This window comes from Anas acuta, chromosome 1, assembly GCF_963932015.1.
Source record: "Anas acuta chromosome 1, bAnaAcu1.1, whole genome shotgun sequence".
NCBI classification, from domain to species: domain Eukaryota; kingdom Metazoa; phylum Chordata; class Aves; order Anseriformes; family Anatidae; genus Anas; species Anas acuta.
Window position 1 is genome coordinate 140,042,209 of NC_088979.1, and position 16,161 is coordinate 140,058,369.

General features: G+C 45.2%; 1 protein-coding gene across 26 annotated transcripts in view; it reads left to right on the top strand.

Moving 5' to 3' along the window:
- Nucleotides 1-13,720, top strand: part of MICAL3 (microtubule associated monooxygenase, calponin and LIM domain containing 3) — a 176,210-nt gene extending 162,490 nt beyond the window's left edge. For 21 of the 26 annotated variants that reach the window (XM_068660214.1, XM_068660266.1, XM_068660224.1 and 18 more), the window contains 4 exons: nt 4,984-5,049; nt 7,397-7,496; nt 8,499-8,572; nt 8,659-13,720. In XM_068660214.1, coding sequence (XP_068516315.1) covers nt 4,984-5,049; nt 7,397-7,496; nt 8,499-8,572; nt 8,659-8,843 — 425 coding nt within the window. In that variant the 3' untranslated portion in view covers nt 8,844-13,720. The remainder of the gene's footprint in view (nt 1-4,983; nt 5,050-7,396; nt 7,497-8,498; nt 8,573-8,658) is intronic. The other 5 variants (XM_068660277.1, XM_068660315.1, XM_068660325.1 and 2 more) reach the window with 1 other exon arrangement.
- The last annotated feature ends 2,441 nt before the right edge of the window (nt 13,721-16,161 follow it).

Below are 16,161 nucleotides of genomic sequence, written 5' to 3' on the forward strand. Positions count from 1 at the left end.
ATATACTGCAGCTCCTGGCTCAGCACTGGTCACCCTATGGACCTTTCTGAATTCCTCTGCTTGCTGTCTTTGGTCCTTGGGCTGTGGGCTGCTGACCTCTGCTTTGAAGAGGTCAGCGGATTGTTTTACAGGCACTTCAGAGAAGTTGGCCTGTGGCATTGAAAGGGAACAACTGGTGATTAACACAATCTGTTTGTGGCTCTGCCTTGGTGGGGAGGAGATGACAATTTTCTGCCCAGAAGCTGTGGTTACATGCAGGACTGTGTCTGACAGCACAGAGGGAACCTAAGAAGCGAATAGTCACAGAAATGGTTCTTCTCTTGCCCTTCTCTTACCCATCAGCTCCTTCAGAACAAACCACATCAGTGGGGCAGTGGTTTATTGGGTTTGCATGGCGAGGTTTTGGTAGCAGGGGGTCTGCAGGGGAGGTCTCTGTGAGCAGCGCCCAGCAGCTGCCCATGTCAGACCAGAGCCAGCTCCAGACAGCTCCAAAAGGGACCTGCCACCAGAGACAAGCCAGAGAGCAACACTGGGTGGGCCTCAGGGAGAGCAGATTGAAGAAAGGGGAAAAAGCCTGCTGCACAACAGCAGCTGGGAGAGCGAGGAGTGAAGCAGCCCTGCAGCCCCCAGATGAGTGCAGCAGGAGGGCAGGAGGTGCTCCAGGCAGGCAGCAGCAGTTCCCCTGCAGCCTGTGGGGAGGCCCCTGGTGGAGCAGGCTGTCCCCCTGCAGCCCATGGGTCCCCCATGGAGCAGATCTCCACGCTGCAGCCCCCCCATGGGTGGAGGAGCCCCCGGTGGAGCAGGTGGATGTGGCCTGGAGGAGGCTGCGGCCCATGGAGAGCCCCCGCAGGAGCAGGCCCCGGGCCAGAGCTGCAGCCCATGGAGAGGAGCCCACGCAGGAGCAGGAGGTCTGGGGGGAGCTGCCCCCACCCGTGGGGGACCCGTGCTGGAGCAGTTTGCTCCTGGGGGATGGATGGACCCCGTGGGATGGAGCCGTGTGGGAGCAGTGCCTGGAGAGCTGCTGCCTGTGGGCAGCCCCCGCTGTTTGGGAAGGACAGTGTCCTGTGGGAAGGACCCCACGTGGAGCAGGGGCAGGGACGCTCAGGGGCAGGGAGCGTCAGAGAGGAAGCCTCAGGGGCTGACCACAACCCTCATTCCCTGCTCCCCTGCACTGCTTAGAGGGAGGAGGAAGAAGAGGATGGATAGGGGGAGGGGGGAAAGGTGTTTTAGGGTTGCTTTTAGTTCTCACTAGTCTGCTAGAAGATAGGCAATAAATTATATGAATCTCCCTACGCTCAATCTGTTTTGTCTGTGATGATAATTGTTGAGTGATCTCCCTGTCCTTATCTCAAGTCCCTTCCATTGTATTTTCTCCTCTTTCCCTTTGAGAAGGGAGAGTGAGAGCAGTTGTGGTGGAGTTCAGCTGCATAGTGGAGTAAAAACACCACAAGCTTGTATTGCTGCTGCCTGCAGCACTCTTCCCATGCTGTGGATGAAGACCTGTGCTGCCAGACCTCACATGTTGTGTTTTGTTGTTTTTTTTTTGTAGTGAGGGACATTAACAGAACGGCTGTGGGGTTTTGTTGTTGTTTTGTGGTTTTTGTTTTGTTGTTGTTGTTTTTAATTTCTTTGACAAGAGTTTTTTTCCATCTGGCCTTGACTCTGTGGTCAGGAAAATTTTCTTGCAGTGATGATGTTTTTAATTTGAGCTCATGAGGAGGTGATTTTTCTTCTCTAAGCAGTCATGAGAAAGCTACGCTATATACTGTAGGTTTAGTGATGGCTTTGAGAGAAGTGAGAAAACACATAAGGATTTATGTACTGTAATTAAACAAGTGAATGGCAAGGTAAATGAGACAGTTTTTAACACCAAATGGTGAACTAGAGTGTGCTTTTTAATAGTACTGAATGAGATGCTCAGCCTTGTCCCAGGAGTTTGTTTAAACATAAACGTGCACGGTGAGAACTCTTGCTGTATAGTTGTATGTTTTAAAAATTATCTTTGTCAAGAAAGTGAATGATCTGATGGTACACTCAGTATCTGAATGTGTCAGTGTGCTATAGGTGATCTTTTCTCTGGTTCTCTTTCTGAAACAGTTAAGAGACTTTTTTTTTTTTGAAAGCCTTATCTGAAGGTATAGTAAAATATATGATCTGGAATACACTTAAATATTTGTTACTGAAAAGATTGAAAAAGCCTTCTTCCTTTCAGGAAATTTGATAAAATCTTTCTCTCTTTAAAATTAGAAAGTTCCTATTTCAGTCTGTGTGTAGTATGTGTACCACCTGTATGAATACTTGTGTTAGCAAGGTTGGGGAGGCAGTTTTCATAAATACCACTTTAAAGAATTAAAAAAATAAAATTGCTGCATTATATGTTTTATAATACTTGTGACTTCGGATTATAGCATCTTTCAGAGCATAATTGGTACAGTTTTCACCAATTATGCAGCTTTAGAGAACTATAACAGGTAAGTTTTCAGGTTGCACTTCACCCTGTCCTCATTATTTAGTAAATCAGGATCAGTAAATAAGGATCACTTTAAAGGCTTGCTAATCATCCTGGGATGGACAGAAGTTGTTTTGAAAGCAACTGTAATGATCTTGTAACCTGTATTCACTGATGCAACTATAATTTATACCTGGATTAACTGGAAAGTGTTTTAATAGTGCAGGTTATGTTCAGTATCTTAACTGAAGAGCACGTGAACATTTCCAGTAGCAAGATTATTATAGATAATATGGACTTTGTAACTTGATGCAAGGACACATTTCCTTAGACAAGAGTGGGGAGGATTATATTTCTGTTAAAAAGAGAATATCTAAGAACAAATGAAGAAAAACACAATTATAGGGAGCGTGTGGGGGGTCTGTATTAGTCTTCTGCTATGTAAGTCTTGTGGCTTTTTACCAGAGACCAAAGGTGTTATCTTTTCCTAGGATGTGGCATTTTGCTTGTTGATGACAAAAGGTGGTAGTTTGTGGCCTTGTCACAATGTGGTGTGTTCCTATACCAGGTATTTATTTTCAGATCAAATATGGCAAATTGAGAATTTTTCACCAAGTCTCTAAGCCTGTAGTTTGCAATTTAGAAATCTAACTGCGTTTCAGTCAGCAACATCCCTCACTCCCCCCAAATTCTGAATGAAATCTCAGACCCTGAAAAACTGAAGTGAATTCTTCATACAGTTAAACATCCATCTCCTAATCTCCCCAAAAAGGAACTGGTAGGCCATTAATTAAGAGTATAAAAGCTTATATGGGAAAATACTGATGTTGAATAAGATAGGATGTGAAATAAAAAATGTAATGGGTATTGTGCACTAAATGCTCTGCTATGTATGGAAGCTTGTTCTTCATGGTGGGTAGCCTGTGTGGTTTGGTGGGTTTGGGGCTTGTTTGTGCTCTTGTAACCTAGATCTGTGAAACGGCAATCATAGGAGAAACAGCTTTAGCAGTTTCCATTTTAAATGAAGAAGTCAGAAAATTCTGAACAACTACAATTAAGGCTCTGGTACTGTCAGCTAGCGCTGGTACGATGCTTTATTTGTAACTGTCACATGCCGACTGTGGAACCCTTCCTGATGTTGCCCCTTCCTGCCCCCAGTACAGAGGCTTCTGCCTGCCTGAGAAAGCCACGCTGCTCGGTCACAGGCTTTGAAGCCGACGTGCTCTCCCTCTCACTCCAGTGTGTCCTCCGTGTGCTGGTCTGGTTCTGTGATGGTCCCTTCTAAAGCCTTCCCAGTTTGCCAGTAGTCTGGAGTTTTGTAAAGATGTTTCCAAACCATATATATATGTCAAGCTCTGCTGACTTCTCCAAATTATGAGTTATTCTTGCCGTAATATTGTTGTGGAGTTCATGCTATTCCCAACACACAAATGCCTTCTCTTCAATGCAAACCCTATTCAAATGCGGTTGTGCATTGAGAGCAGTGCTTCATTCTGATAGCTTTGACATTTCAAACTCTTCGGCTTCTTGGTGCATATGTTCTCCTGTAACTATTAGTGATATTGGTTATTTTTTACCATTTCTTTCTGCAACATGAAATACAGCTGAAAAGCAAATTCTCAGTGTTAAAACAGCTGAACCACTGTAGAGATGAGAAATATTTATCCTTCGCTGGGTGACAGAGATGATGAAAAAGATTCAGTAAGTCACTGATACTAACAGAATTTGTAAGCTTTCGAAATGAGAATGTCGAAGGACAGCTTTAAATTTACTGTTTTAACCACACAAAGTCCTCAGTTGATTGTTCCTCACAGAGACGCTGATGTTAATATTTTTTTTACTCATGTAAAAGCTGATTCCCCTTGTGAGCACTGCAGTCCAACTGAGACGTGTACTCACCATGCCTGACACAGCAGATCCTAGCAGACAGGTTGCACGTTAATCAGATTCTCCCTGCAACATTCCCTGTCTGAAGGAATTATTTTCCATTAAAAAGGACACTTTTACCATCAGTGGATGCTGCCATGGTGGTAAGAGCATGGTCCTGAGAAAGATTTACGGCAGAGTGGCTGCTTACAGCTGGTGTCTTATGCATGCAGGTGAGACTTTTTGTAACCCTGCTTGAAATTTGCCATTTATCAGCAGGAGTTAAATGTTCATCTCTGCTCATCCTGACATCGTGTTCACAAAATATTTGGTTAAAAACGGTGTGATTGAAAATGTATGTTAGGAAGAAGTCAACAATAGCCTCCTGCCTGAAGGAGGAAGAGTTCACCAGTATCTCAGCCTACCTCTTATCTGTTATCTGTGCTTACTAGGGACATTATTCATCTGTAGACTGTATCCCTTGTTTCTGCTTCTCCATTTCTTGTATTTTTTCTTTTCTTTTCTTCTTGTGTTTCCTTTCTTTCTCACTCTTACGCTTTTTGTCCTTTGCTTGTCTTTTATTTCACCCCTTTCCTCCTCTTCCGTTCCACTTCCAACTTCCTCTTCCTCTCCTGCCTCTTCCTCTTCCTCGTTTGGTCCTATTGAAGTTGAGCCCAATGCCGGGACACCACGTCGTAGACCTCTCTCCTTCTGCCCTTGCTGTGCCCATGAAGGTAACGTAACCTCACACGCTCCCCGTTCTCCTTGACCACAGCTGGGTTTTCGTAGCAGAAGTAGTCAGCGAGTGACCACAAGGTCCCAGCCCCGTCCCCACCCTTTTCTTGCTGTTTCCCCAAACCAGCCTTCTCGATAGCAACCTGATAAACAGCTTTTGTGGGCCTGTGGCAAGTTACTAAAGGTACAGTATCCCTTTGGCTGGTCCCAGCTGTGCTAGGGAGGGTGCAGTGACTGGGAGGGACGTTGGCAGCAGCTGTGGGAGCAGCAACGTCACACTCAAAAGTTTCTGGTTTTGTTTGGTGGCTTCAGTTTACCCATTCCTCCTGAAAGATGCTTGGAAGGGGTGGGGTAAGGGAAGAAAATCTCCTTCCTTACGTGACCTTTTAATTAGTATATATGGATTAAAGGAATACTGTGTCTTTATAAGGACTGGTTTGCAAAACATCCTTGAGCTTTAAAAGCCAACAGACCTTAAGCTAGACCAGTTTTCCCTCATCTGTCTTGCTGAGCGCATTCTTTAACTGTCCCAAATGGAGTTTGCCATGAAGTTTCCATTGCCAAGGCATGGGGGAAGGGGGCTGTTTATGTGTGTTCATGGTGTAATTTTGCTAACCACTTACTCTGCTTCCCATGGTGCTCCCTCACATCAGTTGTCAGTGCTCCCTCTCCAGTCCTTCCATTACTCCTCTGCTCATTGGCTGTTTGAAAATATTTATATATTTCATAGGTCCGTAGTCTTGTGTTTTTTTTTTTGGCTTTTCCTTAGAGGCATTTGTTTTCTATACATCCTGGCATCGGAAGGGATGGGGAGACTTCCCAGTGCTCTCATGGCGCCACGGCACTGGACATCTGCATGTACGGTCTCCCTCTCCTGTCGCCATACGGGCATACTGTGCAGAGACGCTCAGAAAGGCATGCTTGGAACTGAGCAACACACTCATATCGAGCCCAGGGAGCCCCAGGCTCTTGGGGCGGTACAACTGGGTCTGGGATTTCCCAAGGGTCTGCTCTTACAATTTTTGGAGGGCAGGTATTCTTGGACGAAGCTGCAGTGTACAGGAATTGTAGGGCCACCTTTGTTTAGCTCCAGTGCAGCACTTCTCTGGTGAGCTCATAAGGGTGAAGGCAGGCCACAGATGTGAATTAACTAGCCATTGATGTTATACCTGAGTAGTGCTTCCCAGAGTTAGTGTACTAAGCTCGCTGCATGATTATTTTAGCATCAGAATGGCTATTTAAGAGGTTTTTGCTCTTGATAGCATGACTCCAAAATAACAAGCTCAGACAGGGCTGTTAGTTACTTCAGGATGCCTAGGTCACACGCAAGCTGGTGGGATGCAGCACCCAGAAAATGCTGTAGAGCGTGATTTGAGGCCCTGCTCCTGCCTCCATGTCTGTGCAGGTAGGCGCATTGCTGGTGTCTTTGTTGGTATAAAAGTCATGGCACTCACCTGCAGATAGTTCAGCGTGGAATCAGTGGCCCAAAAGCAGGAGATTGCTAGGAGGAGCTTCCCTGGTAAGCCCTTGGGTTTGATAAATTTCAACAGGAGGCCTTGGGATCAGCACCCTGCAGTTTATTCTACATAACTCCTGACAGATAGGAGATTGATCGGTGGCCTACCGAGTAAGCCTAGGAGTTGGTTTGGCAATAAATGAAATAGCAACTGAGAGTTCTGTATTAGCCCACGATTTTTTTGCTTTTGCTTCTACATTAGCAAAGGTGTCTGGTGGTTCTCTTTTCCTTTCCAGTGCTGATGTGCAATATGGTAGAAGTAGTTTCTCTGTTCGCTGTGCAGAGGGAATCTTCAGGGTGGATAGATGTACGTGGCTAGTAGGAGAAGTCAAAAAAAAAAAGATTTATTTAGCTATTGAAATAAGAAAAGATGAGGGGTTTCTTTTTGCCAGTAAAATAAGGATTGAGGACATGCAATTGAAGCAAATCAGGGTAAAACACATAGAGTGGCAATTGAGTCAATTTCTGATGAAAATACACTTCAGGAACTGGCATGAGGAACTTTAAAACTTTTCTTCTAATGAAAGGAAAAGTGAAATATTTAACAGAAGTCTGGGCTTTCCACAGTAAGCATGAGGAAGAAACAAGCAATCACAAGAAAATCAGAAAGCAAACAAAAAGCAGGCTCCAAAGACAAGAGAATCCTTTTGGAGGTGACTTCCACTCTTCTGTCTGCTCTAGGCAAACTGAATGGACCCGGCTTGGGAGTGCTCTGGCAGCATCTTGCTCGGCTTTCTTTGCACATTTTGCCCCATTGCTGTTTTTGCCATTTGGACTTGTAAGGATTACACAGTGTTACCTGGAAATTTAACGAGTTTCTTTCTTTGCAGGCATGGGAAAGAAGGATGATCCCAAGCTGATGCAGGAGTGGTTCAAGCTGGTGCAGGAGAAGAACGCCTTGGTTCGCTACGAGTCCGAACTGATGATATTGTGAGTGAACATGCCAAGCTTCAAAAGAGGGATTATTTTAGAAACAGTAGTAGCAGATCTGTCACTGCTGTCTTCCCTGTAATGCCTGAAGGTCAGCAGTCTCTCAGGTTGATTCTTGGCTGAGATATGAATCAGGCTCTGTTTTAGAAGAGTGCTAGAAGGAATAGTAAGAAATGTAAGTTCCAGCTATTTATGTACGTGCAGAAGTATGGTTGTTCAGCTCCGAGGCTTTCCCAAGATGTTCTGGCATAAAACATAAGTTGTTCACACAAGTGTCTTGAGTTACACAGAAATAATCCATGATTCTTCCTGGTTTTGGTAGAGTTCACTTCTGAGTGTAGCCAAAACTGTTTAATTCCATCTCCTTTGCCGTGTGGGCCTCTTCTCTGCCTGTAGAGGGACTCTGGTGCTTCCCATTTGGGCTCAGATGAAAAGTATTTTCCCTGTCAACAAAACAGGGAGTTTTCTCAGTCTCCATGGTGCAAATTCACTGAAATTAGTTTCTGAGTATGTCAGCTGACCTGGGTAGTGTGGAAACTCAGTGTCTGTTTCAGTGTCTGTGTCAGAAAAGCCCCAAGGTGCTGTCTGCATTTGAGTCTGAAAAGGCAATGTCCTGGCTTGTCCTCAGTTGGTAAATAACTTTTGTCTTTAGAGTGGGAAGTGGGAGGAGATACATAGAGGTAAAGTATGATTTTATGGTGATGGCAGCTTTGTTTGTTCCTTCACACTGTTTTAAATTTAATCAACATCAAATTGCTCAGCTTTGTGTATTGCACTTCCTAGCTGAAGGCAAAGAACCTGAGATACTGAAAGTACATTTGCATCTGTAAAATATACAGTTCTATATGGTAGGTATCTGTAAAGTTGTTCCAGAACAGATTGATAAAATGCACGACATATCTAGAGGGGGGCAGAAACTGAGAACAGATATGGAGCAATTGTACAGAGTATTTTGATACTCTGAGTATTTTTATTTGGACTCCTGTTGTGTTTCCCTTCCAGTGCTCGGGAGCTGGAACTGGAAGACAGGCAGAGTCGATTACAGCAGGAGCTCCGGGAGAGGATGGCAGTGGAAGGTGAGAGCAGTAAAGAACATTTCATAGTTTTTGTATGTACATACTGCTAGTCTCGTGTGTGCTGACAGTTTCCGATGTCTCTGTAGATCATCTGAAGACAGACGAGGAGCTCTCAGAGGAGAAGAGGATCCTGAACGAGATGCTAGAAGTAGTGGAGCAGAGAGATTCTCTCGTGGCTCTCCTCGAGGAGCAACGGCTTCGAGAAAAAGAGGAAGACAAGGACCTGGAGGCAGTCATGCTCTCCAAAGGTTTTAGCTTGAACTGGTCCTGAGCTTGACACATTTACCTCTGCTGGTCTGCGTTGTCCGGTTGGCCTACCCTGAGTTCGCCAGAATTACGTGGATAGGAAGATGCTGAAGGGGAAATCTCCAAAGGGTCTGCCAGCATGCAGTGATTCGGTTTGAAGCACTCAGAAGCCTTTTGATAAGTGTGTTGGTTCCAGAAGCTTAAGTTTTACATGTCTGCAAGCCAAGCTGAAGATAATGAGTTGAGTTTGTGGAGTCTCCTCGAGGGTCCTGTACGATGGGCCTCATTTTTTTTTTGTGTGTGGTAGGAGGGAGAGGAATAATCCATGTGTGGGGAAGGAGGTTAAGGGAAGAAGTGCCCTTAACTAATCTGGATTTATGGCAGTCTATTCCTTTCCCGTTTTTACTACACCAATTCTAATAAAAGGGAGGGAAGTGGCAACCCTCTCTGGAAAACCACAGCAGCCTGTAGCAGCCTGTACGGTGGAGTCAACTATCCAGAAGAGCTCCAGAAGCCCAGGGCAGTACCTTCTTTGCTTTAGTCTTCCTCCCCACCAAAGAAACCTGCAGTTGGCCACGATGCATGGATATGAAGAAATTGGAGACAGAGAAGACACTACTAGCATTTGTGATGGAACTCTGTCTCCTGGTTTTTAAAGAGATTTGGGCATCAGAGGACTCGCTCCCTATCATAGTCTCCTAAACCTTTATTGTTGGGGAAGAAAGGGGAGAAGAAGAGAGAGGGAAGATGCCCTTCTGCTTTGCTACACACTGGAGAGACAGCTACTGCTGGCCTTAGTCTTCGTGGCCACGGCTCAGAGGCTGTTGGGCTTCTTTGTTCTGTTTTTGTTGCGACTGTTTTGACACTGGAAAATACGGACTGTGGGACAGTGGTAACTGTGTGCTGGGGCAGGGGTGTTACCAAGCAGCATTCCCTGGCTGTTAGGCCCCGAAAAGGGAGAAGCCCTTAAGTGACTGAAACCACCATTAAGACTTTTCAGTGTTTTTATTTTTTTCCTCTGTATTTTGTTTTTGCACATTGGAAACGAAGCTTAAGTCCTGCCTGGGCCCTCAGTCACTTTGACCCTTTTATGTCGATTAACTTATTTTTTTAATACTTGAAAGAAGATTCATTTTTGTATCTTTTAGGAAAAAAAAAATGGACGAGTGATGGGTGTGTGTGCCTGCTGCATCCTACAACTTCCACTTCTAAATTACTGGACATTGTTACCTGTGGCTATTTATTAGTGTTCTTATTAATAATTTTAATGTTACACATATTTGAGTGTGGAGGGAGTGTTTTAACTCTGTTAGAGGAAGACACTACTGTGGATTGTTCCCGGCTTCACGGCAAGGGCAGCCTTTGTGGACCCCATGGATGTACCCTGCCCTAGCAGATTTCCTTTATGACAAAATCCTGCGCACTCATGGAGTTGTAAGAATCTATTTTGTGCTCCTAGCATACTTTTCATCTGCATCCCAGAATCCTTCTGTTGGACTAATAAACCTATAATTTATTTAAATTTTTATAATGAGAAAGCCAAAAACGTGAGGTAGAAATATCCCATAGATCTCTTTCTCGCTGAAAGATGGGACCCTCACACTCTTGAGATACAGCTAGAGGGACTTCCATGAAAACACAAATAGCACATTTCCTGCTGCAGCTGTTGGAAGAAGCTCCTCTTGGCTCAGCTAGTGAAGCTGCTGCTTTTAAGCCATGAGGGTACTCATTGTAACCATACATTAAGTAACGAGCAGGACATGCACTGAGCAGTTCAGTACCATCCACTGTTTTACAGCTTCTCAGAGCACACTAATCCTTAACTTGTTGCACAGAGCTGAAATAGCACTGTGTGTTGGGTCTGTGTCCCATCCTTAACGTGATACGTTAAGAGGTTCTTTGTGTTTTGAGGTTGTTTTTTTTTTTTTTTTTTTTTTTTTGTTGTTGTTGTTGTTTTGTTTTTTTTTTTTTTTTTTTTTTTTTTTTTTTTTTTGGTTTGTTTTCCCTTAAGTTGTTGCCTATCCTATTTTCTTTAAAAAAAAAAAAAAAGTACTAAGCCTGCTCACCAGTGTCTTTGCAGAAGTGTCCCATGTCCCATTCCCAAGCACATTCACACAGCATGCTGGCTCTTTCAGCTTAGATATACGCTGTTTTTGCAAGATACCCCAGCAGGGCTGAACATCCTTTAATCTTTTGTCCCGGGATAGAAATTATCAAGGTTTCTTGCTGTTGACTCTCTACTTTCTTCAGAGAGGTCTTCTGTAAGCCAGCGTCTACAACCGGAATTCACCTCTGACTCATGAGCATATCTCAGGCTGAGCAAGAATGGGTTGGACTGCCTCCAGGGTCTCTGAGCAGGGCTGGCCGTTAGCTGTGGAAATGTATTTTATCACCTCAAGAGTTTCCCCTTTGCCCCCTCTACTGTTTTCAGCTAAGGCATTGCAAATGAAACCCAAATGCTCGTGAAACAAAGCAGACAGGCAGCTGCACTGCTAAGGTTAACGAGGCATGCTAGGATGCGGTGCCTGCTCTACCAGCACTGCGGGACAAACCTCTTCAGGAGTGCTGGCCTGCCTGCGGGATGGCCAGCAAACAGGTGTCCCCCTCCGTCAGTGCAGGGGCCAGCAGCAGAAGCCACATTGGTAACGGGAGTTTACAGTCTGCTTTTGGGGGGCCAGTGGAAACTGGAGAGGGAAGAGAGGGAAACGAGGTAGTTTACAACAAACTGTCTTGCACAGAGAAGTGGCCTCAGTCCATTTTATAGTGCACTATGTGTAAGGACCACATCTAACTTTTAACAAAAGATCACTGAATGTGAGCTGTAGAACAGAAAGAAATCCTAAAGGAGAAATACCAGATTACTGCTTTTCCCTTTCATGCTGGAGGACACTGACTAGATTTTTGCAGTGCCTAAGAGTGGTATCACTTGAGGGTGTAAAGCCCTCCTGCAGGGGAAGACCACCTTTTCTAAAACTGAACTCTTTAGGTCATGCTAAAGTCCTCCAGCACTGAGAATAAAAATGAAAGCCTAACGTTGCACACACAAATTAATTGAAAATACATGAAAGGGAATCTTCAAAGGCCTTTTTATATCAAATGGTTGTAAAAGGCACAACTTGTATTTGCTGTTCAGTTGCACTTTAAGAATATAACTTGCATATCAGATACTGGGTTTTTTACTATCTGAATATTTTTAATTCAAATTTTATATTTGTAAAGCTGAGGAAGGCTCTTGTGACCACAAGATTCCTTATTTGTATCAGAATCCAAGTCAGATGTTCGAGCTCCTCGTGCTGTCCCTGCGGGCAGCAGCACGTGTCTCAGCCGCGTGCACGCAGTGACGTGCCTCCGTGCTGTGTCTGAGGGAAGAGGAGAGGCCCTCGGCTTCGAGCAGGGGTCCCGGGCCATATCAGGGGCTGGGCGCTTCCTCCAGAGCTGAGCTTGGAACCTAACCTGGGTTTGGTTTTAAATGGGCACGCTGAGGAGGGGGCAAGCACTTCAGTCCCCTAAGGGGAAGCAAAGGGATAAAGGGAGGGGATGCCTCCTGGAAACACGCGGGAGGCAAATGAGGATGGGGGAGTGAGGACTGCCAAAACAACCAATCTGCTGTTTTCACAGTACGTTTTAATTTTTAACCGTTCTGTTCCTTTTATCATCTTTTCATTAAAACTCACAAATGGCTGTAAAATCCTGAGCTTCAGAGAACTATGCATGGGGAGATGACAAGTTATCTTTCAGCTCCAACTTTCAGTTAACCAAAACCCCATGGTCTCGCTAGGGCATGTTACGAACCACATTGCTGAACATATTTTAGAGCAAACTGCAAGTTTTACAAGTCCGTCTTACTCTCTATCTGTCTCTGCATTTTATGTAAATATTTGTTTGTATGTACAGACACCAGTGGGCCCTTGGGTTACCCCTGTGGTCAAGAACCTGAGTTTTGTGCAAAGCCTAGGCCTCTGTTAGAACAACACAGTGCTTGCATAGACCTAGTCACCACGTTTGTGTGCACTCTGGTGGTTTTTAATATTTTTATACATCCTAATCTTGAACATTATGAAGTATTATAAGTGTTCTAGACTGCATGATCTAGAGCAGCCAGCAGTTCCATTTTTTTAGCAGCTGTTCCTAAAATGTTCACAGCTACACCTTGTTTGGTTAACATTCTTTCAAAATGAGTTTTCAATTAAATGTTTACACCAAGCACCAGTGGATGAGAAAGGTGTTGCGTTATAAAATCTGTGTACAAAATGAAAAGCCACTGTATGGCTGTATGGGAGTCTAAATCATCACTGTCTGCAATAAAGAGAACTCTTAAAGCGTACTATAAAACCAGCCTGTATATAGTTGACAGAGAGAGATTGCTTGCTCTTGACTATTGCAAAATAGCCGAGATTAGAAGCTTTCCAAAAGCCTCCACTTTTGAATTGCTCCAGAGCACTGCTGTAGGCAGGGTAATGGGCAGACGAGGATGTCACTGACAGTAGATGTGAAGGGGAGGATGCCAAGTTGTGATGGCATTGCAGTAATTTAAATACTCTCTGTATCTGTGCGTGCATGCGTGTGTGTGTGTGTGTAAAGTCTATTCCAGGTGAAGGGATCTGCTTTGGCATCTTCCCTTTTGAATGAAAGTAAACTCTGATATTCAGATTGGTCAAGGCTTTTATGGTTGGCATTTATGGAGTGTTAACAGAAAAGCGTATACCCTACCTGTAAAAAAACAACAAAAAATGAAAAACCAACAAAAAAAAAAAATCCCTCTCTGTTCCAGCCTGTTTTCTCCTGTTTGGTTGTGTTTCATCATTTGTTTTTATGCACACTTGCTTCATTGGTGTTGAGATTTTAGCACCTCAGATGGCCAACTGAACTAAAAAAAAAAATAAAGTCATTAATTATTTTTTCTTTTTGTTGCTGGAGTTACCATTTGTTTCCCTTGCGTTCATTCCCACAGTTGATGATAGAAGAGGAAGCCAGGAGCCTAAGGGAAGGTGATCTTGAGATGAGATTAAAAAAAACACAGGTTTTACAGGATTTGATGTTGGCTTTTCTATTGGCAGAACAGTTTGAGCCCTGCTGAATTACCTGGAATACAGCTGGATCTTCACAAAGCCCCCAGCACATGGTCCTCCTTTCTCCAATTTTACATTGCTGCTTCTATGAAAAGAAATTGCAACAAATAACTAAAAAGGGGGGAAAGTAATCAAAATTCAATTGCAGGAACTAGGATTTACTTTCTATAGCTGTAGTTCCCCTTCCTTAGTTTACAGTCCTGGCGTGAGCCCTGGTACAGTTGTGTTCAGCAAAACAGGAAGAGTGACACCAAGCACCTTGCTGCTGATGTCCCATTTTGCTTTAGGCCTCCACCACTGCACGCCCTTGTTTCACCCGCCCTGTGGCAGCTCAGGAAGGTCAGGGAGCTCCACGCAGCTCCAGAGCGGTCTCGTCAACATCCTGGAAGGATTCGGAGGTGAAACCTCACCAGCATGTGTCAAGAAAAGCCGTCTCACCCGGGCATCTCCTGTTTGAGAGAGAACAGATGTTCAGCTCGAGTGCTGGGTGTTGCATCCAGTAAATGCCAGGAGTTTAAAGCCCAGAGGAACTGCAGCCGCTCCACGGCACTGCCATGATCAAGTATGTGAGGCGAATCATAAGACGTGTGCCTTATATTTAGCAGGCAGAGAACACGCAGGATGTGGGAAATCCCGGCCGGGGATTTCCTGCCCGCCCACCCATCTTCAAAACAAAGGATAAACTCGGGTGTTTGTAAGGCGGCTGTTTTAAAGCAGACCTCCTAGGGCACCAGGAAGGGGATGCCGGGCCTTGTGGAAAGTTTTGTCCCCAGCGCAGTGGCATGGCGCTCTCCTTCAGTCAGGCACCTTGGTAGGCAGGTGGGTGCTTCTCTGGGGATGTTTCAAGCCCTGCAGTTGTTCCTGTCTTTTTTTGGTCTCTTGTTCTCAAAATGAGAGAAAGCTGAGTTAGCTGGGAGGGATCTCTGCTGGCAGAAGGCCGCGATTATTTCTGCTCTGTGCAAGTCCCTCCCTTGGTGCCAAATATGAAGTGGGTGTATGGGAAGTAACCCCTGGACCCCCAGACACAGGAGCTCAGCTCCTGTTCATGGCTTAGGGCACTTGACATCCTGCTGCCTCAACACCTCAGGGGCTACCCCTCAGCCTATGCCCATCAAGCACCCAGGAAGGCTGTCTGATCGCAACCAGGTAGCCACAGGTGCTGCTGTTTTATGAACGAACAGCCAGGCCCACGGGGAGACCATCCTGCCTTGTTTACTCCGGCCAAGAGCCACGCTGACCCTGCAGAGCCCTGAGGTGAGCAGCGTCACGCTTCCTGTACAGATTAGCCATGTGTGGGTAGGCAATAACACCAGAAAAAGGCTCTCTAACAAAGCACTCCTGTCTCAGGAGCCCTGCATTGTGGCAGCTGTTGCTTTCAGTTTCAATGGCTGATAACGTAGCCCTCAGGAGCCCCAGCACTTTTACACGTGGCCTTCCTTCCATCGAAGCTGCCTCATGCTCTGCATGGGGACAGGCAGGCCAGTGGTGAGGCAGAGAACCGTGACCCTCCCCAGATCCTGGGGTCCAGCAGTGACCGTGGCATGAAAACGCCGCTGGCTCTGAAGAACAGCATACGAGGGAAGATTTAGATAGGTTTGTCAGGAACACATGATGTCAAGATGTGGCAGCGCCTCTTTTTGGCAACAGAGGAGAGAGATCATGCAATACAGCTCCTGCGCCTGGATAAAGGCAAAGATCCAGGGTGTTGTGTTTTGTTTTTTGTTTTTTCCCACTTCTGTGTATTTTTCTCTATATTATACAACTTCACAGGAAAAAAATAACTAGAGATGAGTTGTGCCTAATAGTAAGAGAGAACAGCAGGTGAAAAACCTGGCATTCTGGCCTTGTGTAAACAGTTTATGAAAAAAATGTTGCAACTGCTGCCTACATTAGCAATTGCGCTTTTAAGTTCTGCATACAGGTGAATGCAAACCTAATCCTCCCAGGATGTGACCTGGCCGCATGTCTTTCCAGGAAAGGGGACTGGAGGTGATTCACTTTAAAACCTTGAGCAGGGCCTGAGCGTGTCTTCCTCCCTCAGATCCCAAGCAGCAGCAGCAGCAGCAGCGGAGCTGTCACGAGAGAGAAGGGTCCTACAGGTGGTGGCGGGCGAAACCCACAGTGCTGGCATGTGGGTGCTCGACCGCATCCTCCCAGAGAGAGGGAGGGGGCCTTCTGCTTCTCGTTAAGAGACATCACTTGATGGAAACGATGAAGTTGCCTCCTTCCTCTTACACAGCACTCAAAGGAAGAAAAAAAAAAAAAAACACCCTG